We start from the raw sequence: 17,214 nt of genomic DNA on the forward strand, positions 1-17,214 counted from the left end.
GATCAATCACCTTAGGCTTGAACACTGCATGATATCATATCCTAATTTCTTAGAATTTTCATTATACTATCATTTGTGAAAGTGTACATCTGATGGTACAAAGCAGTATCGAGGAAAAATAGAACTTGATATGGAAAGAAAATTAGCATTCTTGGTAAGGAAAATTGATGGAAACTAAAATGGTACATAAATTATGAAGAAGCATTTGGAAGTAAAAGATCTGTATATATTGTGATATTTTTCATCTTGGACTATTTGGGCTCCTGCTACTTTTCAAAGAAAAAAGGTATGAACATGGATCACTACTAAAAAGACTACAAGGAGGGATGAAGATTTTCTTGAGTCGAACCCTTTTAAATGGATCAGAAGGTTTTCTTGAGTCGCATAAGTTATTATTATCTTAAAGAAGTAGTGTACCATTTGTCTGTAGATTTTTAATCAAACTTAAAAGTGCAATTTTCATGGTGCTAGATCACATGAGAAACTATGAGAGAGCGCATCATCTGTTGTAATTTGAATTGATGTGGTTTATGACTTTACGTGTCAACATCGGGTGTGGGGTTCGCATACAGAATACATATGTGCTTTAGTTTACGTAAGGAGATGTCTCTGATCCATTTCGTATACAATATGGCAATTTCATAGGTGCTTGAAAGTTGGAACAATAGGTTGGAGCTATCACAGAGAAACCAACATTATGAACAAATACGAGTGTGCGCTGAGATTGGGATTGAGTGCATAGAACACGATCCAACAAACAGACCAGCTAGTATGACACATATAATGGATTGGCTTGCTGAAACAGAAAGAACAGAGGTATGTTTCAAAATTGAGATTGATCGAGCTTGTATTTTCTTTTCAACCCTGCAATATACTAGGGACTACATACAGAGCAAAATGAGTGAATCTACACACTAAAATATGTCTATATACATCCGTATGTAGTTCGTAGTAGAATATCTAAAAAGACTTATATTTAGGAACGGAGGGAGTACACAAGATAATCTGGTAGAATTATGGATATGCCTTATGCAGGGAGCTGCTTACATATTTTTTAAATACATATGCTTGGGATCTGCTCACAATGTTTATTGCACAACACTGCGAAACCCATCCTAAAATAATCAATAGTTACTCCCTCCATAAACTAATATAAGAGCGTTTAGATTACTACTTTAGTGATCTACACGCTCTTATATTAGTTTACAGAGGGAGTACTAAACTTCTTATTAGTTGATGACTAATGCCTCGGTTCCATGGGTAGAAAACTTATTTCGACCCCATCTGATGATCCAAGCAGAGAGTGTGTGTGTGTGCGCGCGCGCGCATGACTTGAAACAGATTATCGTCCATTCCATGGACCCTCCATCCTCGCAGCTCTCTGCCTCCCACTTGTTCTCGATCACAGCAGCCGGATGAACACACACTGGTATGAGTTGTTGACATGAGATTAGCGGTTAGGGTCGCTGGGCCTGAGGCCACAAGGGTTCCATGAATACCTCCTTTTGGGTGTACAAGGAATCCACAGGCTAACTTTGACCGTTAGTTTTACTAACAAAATATTACTCGTGATCCATTTAAAAGGGTCTGACTCAAGAAAATCTTGTACCAATGTAAAGTTTTTTTTTTTTGAAAACCTAGGCCAATAGATGTGGATATTCACCGCCTCAAAAATCTCATCTTCCCTTCTAATTTTGGCATAATTAGTAGCAAACCATACATACTGAGAAAGGCTCTCGCCCCACTACGACCAAACTTATACAACTCGATAGAACAACACACACAAGGCAAGAAACATGGGCGTTAAGAACAGCTACACTACTCCCATACAACTCCAAGCCATCTACAAGAAGGAAGAGAGGGCACCGCTCGATGTCTTCGGAGCCCTCAATCATGAATGGGTCACTACGAAGAGTTGAAGCCATGCACGATGAACCGTGTACTCCAAAGCGGCGCCTTCAGGAAAGGCACGACACTGGAGCACCGCCACCGCCCGATCAGGGATCAAGAATTCCCCTGGAGCAATGTGGAAGACAAAGAGGAACCACGAGGACGGCTTCAAGAAGTAGATGACGCCCGTAGGCGCCGCCGCCGCTGTCTTGGCAGGACGTAGTGCAGCACGCCACGAAGACGCTCGTTGCACCGCCACTACTGATGGTCGCACATTAGCTACCACACTGCCCTCACGACCATGTAACCAGCCAACACCCTAGCCGCAAGCTCCGCCCATGAGCACTGCTGCTCCCACCACCAAGGTCGTCGCCCCGACATCCAAGACCACCCCTCGACCGCCATCACCGCACATAGACACCGTCAACCTGTTAAGGGGCAGAAAAGACCCCTCCTTCTGCCCCAAATGAGTTTCTTTGGCCGGAAGGGGCCTCACATGTAAGTTAACGGTCAAACAAACGGTTTGTTTAGGAGCGGCCCGACCTGTCATAAATAAAAGCAATTTTAATTTTAAACCATACAATCATTTTTTTCTTGAAACAACCAACCAACTTTGTGGTAGCTTTTTGGAAATTTTGTAAAGTGGTAGTTTTTTGGAATCCTAGCGCGAATTGCGGTAATTTTATGCTACTAGAACAATGCCCGTGCGTTGCAACGGGATATAAATATTTTAGTACGTTAGTTTGTGATTTACCTGTCAATAATAATGTGATTGTGTAAATAAATGTCCATCAAATTCTGCCCGTAAATTACCTTGTATTTTGATTAGATGTTTGGTATGTAAATTAAAGTGAAATTGGTTGAGAAGGTAAGAGCTGATTGATTATCATATACATGAAAGGTTGGACGAAGGGGTGGTGGAAAGAAAGATGAAATGGGAACCTTATGTTCTTTCTGTTTTATTTTGTTTTTTCTTCTTTCTTTGTTTTTTTGTTTTTCTTTTCTGTTTCTTTTTTCTTTATTCGTTTTCTTATTTTTCAAGTTTAATATCTTTTTTACAAAAGTTAATATTGCAAAAGTTGTTCAGAAACTCAAAAAATTGTTCATGGTTTTAAAAATGGCTGTGTTTTCCTAATTGTTCATAAATTCAAAAAATGTTCACATTTCTAAAAAATTGGGTACTTCAAAAAAAGTTTCTGTTTTTCAAAAATTGTTCAGAATGTTTTCTTTCATTTTTTAGTACACCGGGATTTCAATAAATGTTCCTGTTTCCAAAAAATGTTCACAAATTTTTAAAAAGTGTTCTCTTTTTCACATTTTTGTTCACGGATTCAAAATGTGTTCCCATTTCAAATTGTTTGGGATTTTCAAAATTGTTCGCCATTTCAAAATTTGTTCTAAAAATTCAAAATATGTTCGTGATTTTAATAAGTGTTTAAAAATATTTTTTGAATTCTAATTTTTTATCCTGTTTTCAGAAAACTGTTCATAATTTCAATAAATGTTCTCACTTCCTATTTTGTTCAGATTTTGTTGAGAAAAAATGTTTGAGGTTCCTAAAAATTGTACATGTTTTGACAAAATGTTTGAGCTTTTAAAATTGGTTCACAAATTTGCAAATGTTCGCATTCAAAAAGTTGTTCACTTTTCTAAATAATGTTGAAATCTTCAAATTTTGTTCGCAGATGACTAAAAATGTTTGGAACTTCAATTTTGGTTAATTATTTTGAAAAACCTTCATGATTTCAACATTTATTCATTTTTACTAAGAAAATAAAATTTCAAAATTTGTTCATCTATTTTAGAAATTGTTCGAAACGGAAAAAGAATCACCTTCACAAATATTGGTTCTTGTTTTTAGAAAATCTTCACAATTTTTTTAAAATCTGTTTGAAGTCCCAAAACAAATTCGTGTTTTCTAAAAACTTTTTTCAGAATTTGAAATCTTGTTCACATTTATTCAAAAATTCGTTTCATGTTTTCCGAAGTGTGTTCAATTTTAAAAAATGTATACATGTACAGAAAATAACATGCAACAGGGAATATCCCGCAACTTTAAGTCTTAAATAAGGTCGCGATGCACTTTTAATTACATGGAGCAATTAGCTCCAGTGGCTAGCACCACTCGTTGAGGAGATGGGCGTCACAGGTTTGATTTCTGTTTTTGCGATTTTTACTACTATAAATACAATTCGCGGGTGCCTCTCAATGGGCCGGCCCAGTCGCACGGCTCCTGTGCGTCACGCTCGCAAATCGCCGCAAAATGCGGCGCATAGGAGCTCCCTGGACACGACCGAGGGGACCCAGAGTTTCTGCACCCGAGCTCAACAGCAAAATCAAAACAAAATTCAAAAAAATTCAAAAAGTTCTAATTTTTTTGTGAGAAACATTGACAAAAGTTTTAAGAGCTTGCAAAAATTCTTCATGGAATCTCATTCCTAGAAGCGCGTGGCAAAAAAACAAAATTCAGTGTTTCTCCCAAAAAAAGGAATTTTTTTGAATTTTTTTCGATTTTACTGTTCACCAAGCTCATTTGAGCTCGGGAGCAGAAAGGCATTTTTGTAGTTGAGGCTTCTTTTTACAATCATCTCCTCCTTTATTCATTCATAAGGGTTGTTGCATCATCTACAATCATGGATACCACCGGCTCCTTACAATAATCCATCGAAACATTAGAAGGAGCAAATCTAGCTATCCTAGCTAGTTCATGAGTTACCTGGTTACTCTCTCTAATACAATGTTCATAAATTATATGATTAAAATCTAGTGACATGTAGTAACAGTCGTCAAAGGTAAAGCTAGCTATTGAAGAAGAGTTACCATCTTGCAAAGCTGTAATGACCTCCGCACTATCCGAATTGATCTCTATCTTGCTACAACCAACCGTACGTGCAAGGTTCATACTGAATCTCACCGCTAATGCTCTGTTGTGGAGTCGAAGCAAATATCAACTTTTTCGTTTGCTGCAGCTATGAACTTTCCATTGTGAACTCGGAGGATGGCACCAACGGTTCCTTCAAGCAAATCATAGTCAAAACCAGCATAAACATTGAACTTCATGTATCCAACTCTTGGCTTCATCCATCCAGCAGACCAAATCTTGGCCTTTGGCTTACATGCAATATAATGTAGTTCGCTGCCAGCCTTCCCACCACAAGACTAATTTGTGATGCACTTTGGGTCTCTTTTCCATGAATAAGCTTCATGCGCTCGTACCACAAGTACCAGGGCATTGTGGCAAGCGTCTCTCTCAGTTTAGGCAAACCAAGAACCTGAATGTCATGGTCCGGTAAACATAGCACGTACTCAAGTACCACTGCACCTGAAAGGTCAACCTGGCACACCCTTTTAATAATATCATACACCCCTAGTAACTTCCAAACTTCAACAGCCATGGGTGTTGGGAAAAACATAGTAGTAGAAAACAAAAATATCATCTTGCGGATCAAACCCAAGAACTATGAAGATGCAGATGCGGATTAGATTGGATCTTTACCAACTAGAGTTGCAGCAGAAGAAGAGTCGGTGAAGATCATTGATACAGATTCCTGCAGTTAGGATTTACATCCTCCCAACCGCGAGAATTTTCTCCCTCGAGTGAAGATCGAAAGAACGATCTCTCTGTAGATATATACGCATATGTAAACATTGATTCGGCAGCGATTCACTATCTAAAACTTAGCGGTGCCGAAGAACTAGAGGTGGAGCAGCCTTGCGGCGTGATGGAACTATTCTGGTGGAGAACGAGAGAGGGGAGGGGCAGCCTAGCTTGCGCCTGGAATTGTGCAAATAGAGGGGTTGTCCCCTTCACTATATATGGGCGCAGGGGCAGGGAGGAGAGTTGGAGGAGGGGCTCCCTCCCCCTAGGGAGGGCGCAACAAGGGGTGGGCCCCACACCCCAGCCCTATCGCACCAACCTAGGGTTGGGCGCCAAGGAGGGGGCGCCCTCCTAATGGGCCTCTAAGGCCCATGGGGTTAGCCACCTATAGGCCTTGCTTACTGTGGCTGGGCCATGGCGCTCCTATGTCTCCGTGAGGTTCCAAAAAATTCTGCAATCTTCCCATAAACTTTTTATCCCCTTCGAAACATTTTTGGTCTCCCGGTTTATCTGGTTTTCTCCAAAACGCTTTCCGTTTCACTGAAACACTTCCGGTTCTCTCTCGAAACTATTTTCAACATCTCTGAAACTTTTCTGATGATTTTCTCTTAAGCTCCTAACCTATCTAGTACTCGACAAATCGTTGACCCTTAAGCATATGATACCATAGGTTCGGTAAAGTATAGACATGACCGGAACTCCTTCCGTTCAACGATCAATAGCGGAACCATGGACATAAATATTGACCCCTATACCTACACGAATTATTATCGAGTGAACCTGTAGTTACCGTGCGTTATTCCTTTTGCTTCGCGATATTTTACAAAATCCGAGGTGAGATTTATCGGCATCCCCGTGAACAACAACTTGATCACTATGCTAGTTTCCTCGTTACCAGTTTTGTTCTCTTTTCTCGTTCCCGCGTTCTGGCATCCCTGTGATTGAATCACGCTATGTCTTGCTAGACGATGATGTATACCGTCACACGAGAGGGTCCTAAGAATAGCTCTCCATCGTCGGAAGAGAAAATCCAAGTCTCGAGCTATCTAGTCCCTTGTCATTACCTTTTTGATGAATTTGTAAGTTTCTATTAAGGTTGAAGAACCCACAAAGTGCATCATCCGGTATGAACCTGATACTATCATAGTCTAAGGAAACATGCATAGTTTAACATTTTTGTGTTGTATACTATAAGCTTGTGACGAAAGGATCTCTTAGTATAACATTCAATTTGGGTCAGTTCAACACAAGTGTTCTTCTAACACTGTGTCCTCAAAGTTGTCGGTATCCTTGTTACACTAACTTATGCCCATGATTAGGAAAACAGAACCATCATGCAGCACTTGAACTAGTCTTAGAGGCGAGACTAGGAATCTATTTTACCATTATGATTCCACACATGCATATTAGTTTTCCTCTTAAGCCTCTTGGATATGCAGACTCGAGAACCATTGCAATTATAGCACAGAACATAAACATAATTATAAACTTGAAAATAAATAATAACATTTAAAATTGCCTCTAGTGCATATTTCCAACGAGGGGACACTCAAACAACAAGTTTCTAACATTGTCCAGGCCAAGATTGCATGTCGGGCAATGTGATTTCACCTTAATGTGTCATTCCGCAAGAATAGCTCGACATGGAATAGCACTATGTAAAGCCCTCCAAATGAAGATCTTGATTTTGGATGGCCAGAGTAAACTCCAAACCGAATCCCAAGTATCGGTAGGTGTAGATGGGCCTATAGAAGCCTGCAATCTATGACCAAACTAGTTCTCCCACTCCGAATGGTAGGCTGACCGCACCATAAAAATACCAATCTTCGTATGACTCCAAGCCAAAAAATTCGTCCTTTCATGTAACGAAAAATCCTTTGAGCATCTACTTGCCAAAATGTTTGATTCACCAATTGTACATCCCAGTCTCCTGTTGAGGGGTCAATGAGATCACAGACCTAACAAAGAAAGATTACTGCTCAGACGGTTAGCACCTTTCGCGTGGGTGATTGTGGGATCCATGAATCCTCCCAAATTTTAACTCTCTCGTTGTCGCCAATTCTCAATATGTGACCACATATCAAGGTGTCCACTCCTGCCATAATGTGCTGCCAAGTATAATATGTTTCGTTTTCAAAGTAGCATTCATAAGATCTCCATCAGGGAAATATTTAGCCTTGAGAATAACAACACATAGTGAATCTGGGTTATCAATAAGACGCCAAGCCTGTTTTTCCAATAGTGCAAGAGTGAAACAATGAATAACCCTAAACCCCACACCACCTTTCTTCTTTGGTATACACATCTTCGACCATGCGAACCAGCGCATCTTCCTCTGGGTTGTATCATCACCCCACCAAAACGAGACATCGCATATGTGATTCCTGTTCATTTTTTAGGAGTTTTAAAGACCATCGCATAAGTTGGTATAGCTTGCACAACTGATTTTAAGAGAACCTCTTTCCCTCCAGAAGATAAACACTTCTCCTTCCATCCCATTAGTCTCTGAATTAGACGATCAACCAAATACTGGAAACTATCACCTTTATCAAGTCCAAGGGCAGTCTGGAGCCCCAGGTTTTTTTTTGAAAAGGAGGATCACCCCCGGCCTCTGCATCTGAAAGATGCATGCGGCCAGTCGGGAGCCCCAGGTACTTGTCATTCAAGGCCTCAGTCTTAATATTGAGAGAGATGAGCAAATTTCAGCCTTCATTTTCACCTCAGTGGTTGGATTGGAAATAATCTTGATTTACCAATAACAAGCTGTCTTGATTTATCAGTACTAACAAGTTGATCCATGCCTCAGATCAAGCCGTTTGGTTTGGAGACCATGCTGAGTCAGCTCCATGATCTGTTTGAGAAGGGCTACTCAAACATAATTGGTGTGTGGGGTCAAGGAGGTGTTGGCAAGACGATGCTTCTACATGTTTTCAACAATGATCTTGAAAAGAAGGTCCATCAGTATCAGGTATGCTGCTTGGGAAAGTAGTGGCTGCACCCACCTTCCGTGCACCCACGGTGCACCCACGCAAGAAAACATAGCAAAAAAATTCTGAAACTTTGTGGGAATGAGCATCAACAAATGTTATGGGGGCTTGCAAAGTTTGGTGGTCACATAACATTCGAGGAGCTCTCTACAAAAAAGATAAAATTACAAAATCTGCTCAAACAGTGCCCTTACATTTTGACTAATTTTCAGTGAATTTGCCTTTTTTGTAGAGAGCTCCTCGAATGTTATTTGAGCACCAAACTTTGCAAGCACTCATAACATTTGTTGATAATCATTCACATAAAGTTTCAGAATTTTTTGAAATGTTTTGCTACGTTTTCTTTGCGTGGGTGCACCGAGCCTGGGTGTAGAAAAATTACTCTCATGCTGCTTTCTCCAAGACTGCAATTTATCCCTCAGAGTGCATATTTATCTGTACATTAATGTTGCTATTTAACTTAAGAGAATACTTATTTCAGTGACCATGCTTACATTTGAAATGATAGTCAAAGAAATGTTATGTATAAACAACAAAGAGAAAATTTGGCTGCCATGCATTTTAGTGAAGACAACAAGTTTCATTGTAGAACAGCTACACAGTGCACTGAAGTAGTTAAGTCTGAAGTAATGTTGGTGTTCTTGCACAGGGATAAGAAATTTAATATTATAGGTAAACATTAGCCAGTAGATATGGACATGAAAAATGCATTGCTATTTGATGCAATTAGTGTGCGTCATTTTGCTGTTTCCCACAAAATCCTTAAAAGGTTGCTCTTTTAAGCATATTTTTGTAAACCAAGTAAATATGCGTAAAATGTAGCTGCGTAAATTGGTATTGTTAACTTTTTTGTGTATTTGTTTTTTGACACATACATGCATCTCTTTTTTGGTACATCCTTCACTGATGCCATCTCATCATCTCTACTTTTTAGGTTATATTTCTATTCATTACCTTCTAGCTATAATTCATGTTCCCATTTTTCCTTAATTTGCTTGTGCCAGGTTGTTATCTTTATTGAAGTGTCCAATTCAGAGACGCTGAACACAGTGGAGATACAACGGACTATCTCCGAAAGACTCAACTTGCCATGGAATGATGAAGAGCCAATTGCCAAACGAGCCAGATTCTTGGTAAAGGCACTTGCTAGGAAAAGATATGTAATCCTGCTTGATGATGTGAGGAAGAAATTCCGACTGGAGGATGTTGGTATCCCAACTCCAGATACCAATAGCCAGAGCAAGCTGATCCTCACATCACGTTACCGAGAAATATGCTTCCAGATGAATGCACAAAGAAGCTTGATTGAGATGCAGATTTTGGGTAACGATGCTTCATGGAAACTGTTCTTGAGCAAGCTGAGCAAGGAGGCTAGTGTAGCAGTTGAATCGCTTGGTTCCCAGACTAGAGAGCACGCTATGAAAATAGCCCAAAGTTGTGGAGGCCTGCCACTTGCACTCAGTGTCATTGGGACTGCTGTGGCATGCTTGGAAGAGGGACAGTGGAGATCAGCTGCGGGTGCAATTGCTACCAATATGGACAATATTGATGGTGTGGATGAAATGTTTGGTCGGTTGAAATACAGCTACGACAGGCTCATACCCACTCAACAACAGTGTTTCCTATACTGTATTCTTTTCCCAGAATATGGTTCTATCAGTAAAGAGCAACTTGTTGATTACTGGTTAGCTGAAGGTTTTCTATTAAATGGTTCTGGAAAGGGTTATCAGATAATTCGCAGACTTGTTTCAGCTTGCTTGTTGCAGGTCAGTGGCTCAATGTCTTCAGAGGTAAAAATGCACCATACAATTAGGCAACTGGGGTTTTGGTTGGTCAACAAGTCAGATGCAAAATTTCTTGTTCAGCCAGGGATGGCCTTGGATAATGCTCCATCAGCTGGAGAATGGAAAGAAGCTACCAGGATCTCCATCATGTCTAATAACATTACAGAGCTTTCTTTCTCGCCGAAGTGCAAAAACGTCACTACATTGTTGATCCAGAACAACCCAAATTTGAACAAGATGAGCAATGGATTTTTTAGAACTATGGCGACCTTGAAAGTGCTCGATCTTTCTCATACTGCAATAACATCACTTCCAGATTGTAAGACATTGGTTGCATTGGAGCATCTGAATTTGTCTCACACACACATTGTGAGGTTACCTGAGCGCCTATGGTTACTAAAAGAGTTGAGGCATTTGGATCTGAGTGTGACTACTGCACTTGAAGATACCTTGAACAACTGCTCAAAGTTGCACAAGTTGAAAGTGCTCAATCTCTTTCGCAGCCGCTATGGTATCCGTGATGTTGACGACCTGAATCTGGATTCCCTGAAGGAACAACTACTCTTCCTCGGAATCACTATTTATGCAGAGGATGTGCTAAAGAAATTGAACATGCCTGGTCCTTTGGCAAAGTCAACACATCGCTTAAACTTGAAGTATTGTGCAGATATGCAATCAATCAAAATCTCTGACCTCGGCCACATGGAGCACCTTGAGGAGCTGTATGTTCAATCATGCTATGACCTGAACACAGTCGTTGCTGATGCCGAGCTTACAACTTCACAGTTGCAGTTCCTGACCCTGTCAGTTCTTCCCTCGTTGCAAAGTGTCGTTGTTGCGCCAATGCCCCATAATTTTCAGTATATCTGCAAATTGATCATTTCACAGTGCCCCAAGTTGTTGAACATCACATGGGTCCGAAGACTTCGTCTTCTTGAGAGGCTTTTCATATCTCATTGTGATGGGATGCTCGAATTTTTTGAAGATCGGGAAGACGAGGAGCAGTGTGGAGAACAACTGAAAGTGCAGGGTCATGCTTCAGATAAACAAGAAGATCATGCTATTGTAGAAACTTCACGGAATGACACAGGGCAGAATGACTTCCCAAAGTTGAGATTGATTGCATTGACGCAACTCAAGAAGCTGAGTAGTATTTGTAAACCAAGAGAATTTCCATGCCTTGAGACCCTTCGGGTGGAGGAGTGCCCAAATCTGAGAAGCATCCCGCTGAGCTGCACGCGTAACTATGGGAAACTGAAGCAGATATGTGGCTCATTTGAATGGTGGGGGAAACTGCAGTGGGAAAATTGGGAGGAGGCGGCATATGTGGAGAGAACCTACTTCATTCCAATCTGACAGAGCCCCAATTTCAATTGCTTTTGTATGGCATGCAGGCGGCTTAGTTCTGTCTTCAGTCTTCACACAAATAAGAGGTCTCCTTTTAAATTGTTTAAAATTTGTATATGTGACGGCGTAGCTTCTATACATTCTTAGAACTACATTCGTGTACATGGTATACTCTGCAATTTGCTGATATTGCATTCATGTAATACGATTTGTTTATTTAAATCACAGTCAATAAGGGTCTGTGACCTTGTGTCTTATCACTTGTGCAATCTCTTCACAAACAAGTTTCAGGGTCATTATTAACCCAGTTACATAGGATCATTACCCTTCTCAAGATTTGAGCCAAACCTTAGATCTGGCATGAACATAAAGCATATGGCATGGGATGCACCACTTTGTTACAATATAGGGATCGACTGATTTGATGAGATCAGGCGAAATGTTTCATTGATTGGATTATATTTGAAGTAAAAATGGCTTCAACATTTCTAGTTTATAGAGGTACCTTTTGTAGAAACATGCCTTCGGGCGGCGGCGGCGGCTGCGGTCGGCGGCGGCCGGCTTGGCTGCGGTGGCGTGCAGGCTGCCTTCAGATCGGCGACGGCGGCGTGGAGGGCCTGGTGGTCTCGTCGGTGGCACCTTCGATCAGATCTGTTCTGACCGGTGCAGCCGGCGGTGGTGGTCATCTCTTCCGCCAGAGGTGGTCGGCCTGAGGCTGGGTGTTCGGATCTCGGGATCCGTCATCTGGCACCAGCTGCGAGTCGGGGAGACGTAGTTGCTGGTGAAAACCGAGCCGACGGCGGGCGATGGCGGCGTTCCACGTCGTTACCTTGATGAAGGCATCGTCATGTGACTACCGTCGACCCACTCGTATTGCTCCGGGGAAAACCCTAGGATCTGGTGTTCCAGACCGGACGATGGCGGCACTGCGGTGTCGTTTCTCTCTTGGGAGCGTCGTTTTGTGGAGCAGGGCTAGAAGTCAGAGGCAGGAGGTGGAGCGGCTTCGTCTTGCACGGAGCTTCGGTGGAGATGTCAAGTCATGCCTGACCGACAGGTGCTAAGCTTGGTCATGCCTGGTCGGCAGGTGCTACGCACGACAGATCCTCCAAGGGCTTCAAGCTGTGTCGGCTGGTGGTACTTGGCAGCATGGCGCTGAGGTGTATCAGTGGCGACCGTGACGTGTACAGCTGTTTGCGCCCAGATGCAGAGGCCAGGGGTCATCCTCCTTTTCTAAAAAAAAGAGGTACCTTTTGTAGATTCTTTTTCTCGATCATTTATTTTGTACTTTGCCTATGAGCCCTTCATTGCCCACAGCATTCAGAATCTAAGATGGCATGTGAAGTGCATCTGAAAGGGAAAGGCATTTGGATTGGAAAATGATCTTAGTTCCAGTTGCAGAGGTAAACACTGCAACAGGCCTGCTATTTCTTATTTTATTTTTTTGACTGTGTTAAAAATTATTATTTTTTGACTCTGCCTGTTCGGTAGGGGTATCTCCCTGCCTCTCTTTTTTGGGACATCCCGGCCTCTTGTTAGAACAAGTTATTGCTGCTGTCCCAATTTCTGTTCCTTCTCTGCTTTAAAGTCAGAAACAGCAGATTATATATTTTTACCTAGTATAGTCAAACAATGTATTATTTAAAAAAGAAAATTCAAAAGAACATTTGTGAGAAGCAGCCAGCGTTTTTCTTTAGTAGTAATAGGTTGGTTAACTCCATCAATGTGTTGTATGTTCTATCTCCTGTTACCAGAATTATCATCGGGAAATCAGCATCTGTTCTCACTAGTTTTCCCATTGTTGGACATATTTTGCAGGCAACGTTCACCTTGTGCTGTGCGGGCAGCAAAGGATTACAAGTTTGCCAAGTGCCACATTTCAAAAGTAATATTCTACGAGGTAGAACTATGTTCACTCTCAATCTCTCATGGTAGCAACTTGATGACCTGTACAAGCATAGCAGCTAGTATGTTTAATGCATGCTTCCCATGTACTCCCTCCGTTCCTAAATATTTGTTTTTTTTAAGATTTCAAATGGTTACCACATACGGATGTATATAGACATATTTAGAGTGTAGATCCACTCATTTTGTTCCGTATATAGTCACTTGTTGAAACCTCTAGAAAGACAAATATTTAGGAACGGAGGGAGTAAACTGCATGGCAAAATCAACCAAGTTGGAAATACCACCAGTCCACCATAGCCTTGCTGAAGATCAAATACTTGCTGACAGATATAAATACGTTTTTCCTATAAATACTATGAATGGTGAAAATATTTGAAGGCATGCCAATTTTACAAGCTTGATTGACAAAGCAATCGCTTCATTCGTTATTTTCCCCATTTTCTATTGTACATAATAAAAGGTATTACCTAGGTCTCTATGCATCTATTTTCATAGTGTAGTATGACAATGTGATTATATTACTGAAAACATGTTGCGACAAAACTGGAATAGTTAGTTAACATCTATATAAGCTGCCATAGACGTTGAACTAAGGCTGAATGTTGCTCATTCTTCTTCTGCTTTAGCTGTGCACTGTTTTAATCCCTTGACAAACATCACATATAGTGTAGCCAAGGCCTTCACAGTATGGGCACTTTGTGTCTTCGCCAACCCACACCAAGAACTGCATTTTTTAAAAGTTAATGATTAAATGCATGTTTGAGAAGAAATAACAAGGTTAAATTAATAACATGGTGCGCTTCTGCAACCCGAACTCTAGCGCACCTGCGGTTCAATGTTGGGCTCACCTGTTCCATCGCATTCTGCAGGAATGAAGAAGGATCGCATCAATAGTCACAACATCGCAGAAGATTGACAGTAATAAGTAGTACAGAAGTCAAGCCAATGGCAGTGGTTTATGGCACACCAGAGGCTGGGATTTACACTAGATACCAATGTAGAGTTAAGCAGCAGTGACTTGAGTACCTAGGCACAGGAGGCGGCCTTCGCCCCGGCAGGTGATGCACTGCTTTGTCGACGCAGCAGTAGAACCGCTGATCGGCTTATCCTTCTTGGTCAGCCTGGATGGATCTTCCCACCGGTTTTCGCCGAGAAGGTACACTCTGTGCTTGTTGTAGTCAATTTTTCCCTCCACGGGTTGCTGAACCTCTGCAGTTTCTGTTACAGGTGGAACAAGTGCTCCGTTTACGCCTTCCTGCAAGTAAAACAGAAGTATAACAGTCTCAGATGTGCGCATCAGGATCTCAATGTGTCGCCATGACCCATGACCACATCACTGAAAATCTGACTCTGGCTTGAAGTTTCCGAACTTGCCTTTCTGATATCGTCCTCGGTCCGTCCTGTGAATAGCATCTCGAGTAGCTCCGACGTCATCAAGCCGTCCTCCGTAGTCCCTATCGATGCCTGCAAACAAGAAATGCAATGTGGTACTGTGTGTTTATACTGGCTTAGCAGTTAGCACAGCTGTATCAGCGAATGTATGATGCGGCGGGCGTTATATTGACCTGCCATGTCTTGACGGCTCGTTCGGTGCCGGTTGAGAAGCTGGAGAACTCCGTGTCCTCTTCGCCCGAGTAGAAACCGAGCTTTTCCAAGGCTTCCTGCATGATGCACGGTACACTTGGATTTATATACAACCATGTACACAGAAAGTTCTAGCTCACATTCACATATACAAATCGGTACTATCCCTAAGTGCATTAGTTCACAGCCACGGTTCTTAACAATGTAGGGTAGAGCAACAGCAGATTGCACAACTTGCAGTGAGGATATCTAGCTACGTAGAAAGAAACACAACATTGCCAACAGAACAGAGCATCTCTGTAGTGTGTCGAACCGCTGCCATGTTCGGCCCAAGCCCAACAACAGGTCGTGCATGGCGAATCCTAGCCAAAACGAGAGGTGCGCGACCGCGGCTACGCTCACCTGCATCGCCCGCACTTCCTCGCCTTCGCTCCCGACCCTCAGCGCCCGCTTCTTGCCGCTGCCGGCCCCCGCCTTCGGTTTCGGCTTCGCCTTGGCCTTCTCCTCGACCACCACCACCTCCTTCCTCACCTCGACCTCCTCCGCCACCGGCGCCGGCGCGGGCGGCGGAGGTGGCGCCACGCGTGCCGCAGGCGGAGGTGGAGCAACGCGCGGAGACGGCGCGGGGGGATGCGGAGGCGGAGCGACGCGCGCAGCCGGTGCTGGGGGAGGCGGAGGCGGAGCGACGCGCGCAGCCCGTGCTGGGGGAGGCGGAGGCGGAGCGACGCGCGCAGCCGGTGCTGGGGGAGGCGGAGGCGGAGCGACGCGCGCCGCCGGTGCGGGAGGAGGCACGGGCTTGGCGGCGGGCGGGAGCGGCTCGAGCGCGCGGAGGCGCAGACGGAGCGCCGTGATCTCGGCGAGGAGGGCCTCGCGCTCGGCACGCCAGCGCGACTCCTCGCGGAGCCAGCGCTGCTCCTCTCGCAGCCAGCGCTGTTCCTCGCGTAGCCACCGCGCTTCCTCGCGCTCCTCCCACGCCGAGGAGGAGGAGGAGGCGGCCGACCGGACGAGCTGGAGCACTGCGCGGCGCGGGCAGGGCCTGTGGTGCGGGCGGTGGAAGGAGGAGACGGACGGGAATGCGGCGGTGGTGATGATCATGGCTGGTGGCGAAGGGTAGTGGCGTGGAGCTCAGTGAGGAGATTGGCAGTGGCCTCTGGCCAGTGGCCAGTGGATATCTCTCGGCTTCGGCCGTTGATATTTCGGGCGCGCCGGTACGGTACCGCAATTGCAGTTGGGGCCGGCGGCCCGATTTGTGAACATTTGCCCAGTTGGCTGTAATAAGAAGGCTTGGCCTACACAGAGCATTTTTTTTTTAAACGAAGACGCTAGGAGCGTCCGGCTTTAAATTAAGTACGCCGATAACTGCCACACGTGTGGGCGTTAAGGAATCTGCCCACACGTGCGGGCGTTAAGGAATCTGCCCACACGTTCTGTGTGGTGCCTAAGAGGACCAGCCCACACGTCTGTGTGTGGGCAAAACAACTAGCGCCCACACGCCTCTTTTTTTCCCTCCCGGTCCCTCTTACACGCGTGCGTGTGGGCGAAATAGATAACGCCCACACGCCCGGTACGTCAGGCCTCGTACCTCGTGGTCCCGCACACCCCACGTGACACTTTACCGCGCGCCCTGCAGTTGCCATGGGCCAGACCCTCGTCCATGTTTGTTTAAGTGCAGTTGTCATGTCGCTGAACTACGGTTGCCATGTCGGACAACTACAGTTGCCATGTTTGCTCAACTGCAGTTGCCATCTCAGGTCAAAGTTTCAGATTGCCATTTTTTGGACAACTACAGCTATTGCCATGTGTGGTCTGGTCTACTGCAGTTGCCATGATTTCAAAACTTTAGGAGTTGCCACCTACTAACACTAGGCAGTTGCCATGTAGCGCTACAAAAAAAGGCATGGCAAAAAACATGTTCGGGTAAAAAAGAGAGTTGCCATGTGCTCACAAGCACGCTAGGGCAGTTGCCATTTAAAAAGAAAGAGTTGCCATCTGCTTACGTGCACGCTAGGGCAGTTTGCCATGTACCATGCAAAACATATGGCAACTGACATGTTCGGGTAAAAAAAAGAGAGAGTTGACATCTGCTTGCAATCACACTAGGGCAGTTGCCATGTACACT

At 43.7% G+C, this 17,214-nt stretch overlaps 2 protein-coding genes across 4 annotated transcripts in view; one reads left to right on the forward strand and one right to left on the reverse strand.

Moving 5' to 3' along the window:
- LOC109781625 (disease resistance protein RPS2) overlaps positions 1-11,863 on the forward strand; it is a 37,467-nt gene extending 25,604 nt beyond the window's left edge. For both annotated transcript variants that reach the window (XM_020340261.4, XM_020340269.4), the window contains 3 exons: positions 646-816; positions 8,295-8,456; positions 9,480-11,863. In XM_020340261.4, the coding sequence (XP_020195850.1) occupies positions 646-816; positions 8,295-8,456; positions 9,480-11,615 (2,469 nt within the window). In that variant the 3' untranslated portion in view covers positions 11,616-11,863. The remainder of the gene's footprint in view (positions 1-645; positions 817-8,294; positions 8,457-9,479) is intronic.
- Positions 11,864-13,792: 1,929 nt separating this feature from the next.
- Positions 13,793-16,339, reverse strand: LOC109781616 (uncharacterized). 2 transcript variants are annotated; one of them, XM_020340208.4, is made up of 6 exons: positions 15,498-16,339; positions 15,077-15,172; positions 14,886-14,975; positions 14,538-14,766; positions 14,337-14,374; positions 13,793-14,235 (listed from the first exon to the last, which is right to left on the reverse strand). In XM_020340208.4, exons 1-6 carry the CDS (start codon positions 16,188-16,190, stop codon positions 14,134-14,136), a joined length of 1,248 nt encoding a protein of 415 aa, XP_020195797.1. In that variant the 5' UTR covers positions 16,191-16,339; the 3' UTR covers positions 13,793-14,133. The 2 variants fall into 2 exon arrangements, with proteins under 2 accessions (XP_020195797.1, XP_073364968.1); XM_073508867.1 differs by having other exon boundaries at positions 14,538-14,762; positions 14,882-14,975; positions 15,498-16,306.
- Positions 16,340-17,214: the final 875 nt, after the last annotated feature.

The sequence above is a fragment of the Aegilops tauschii genome, chromosome 2 (genome assembly GCF_002575655.3).
Source record: "Aegilops tauschii subsp. strangulata cultivar AL8/78 chromosome 2, Aet v6.0, whole genome shotgun sequence".
NCBI lineage: Eukaryota > Viridiplantae > Streptophyta > Magnoliopsida > Poales > Poaceae > Aegilops > Aegilops tauschii.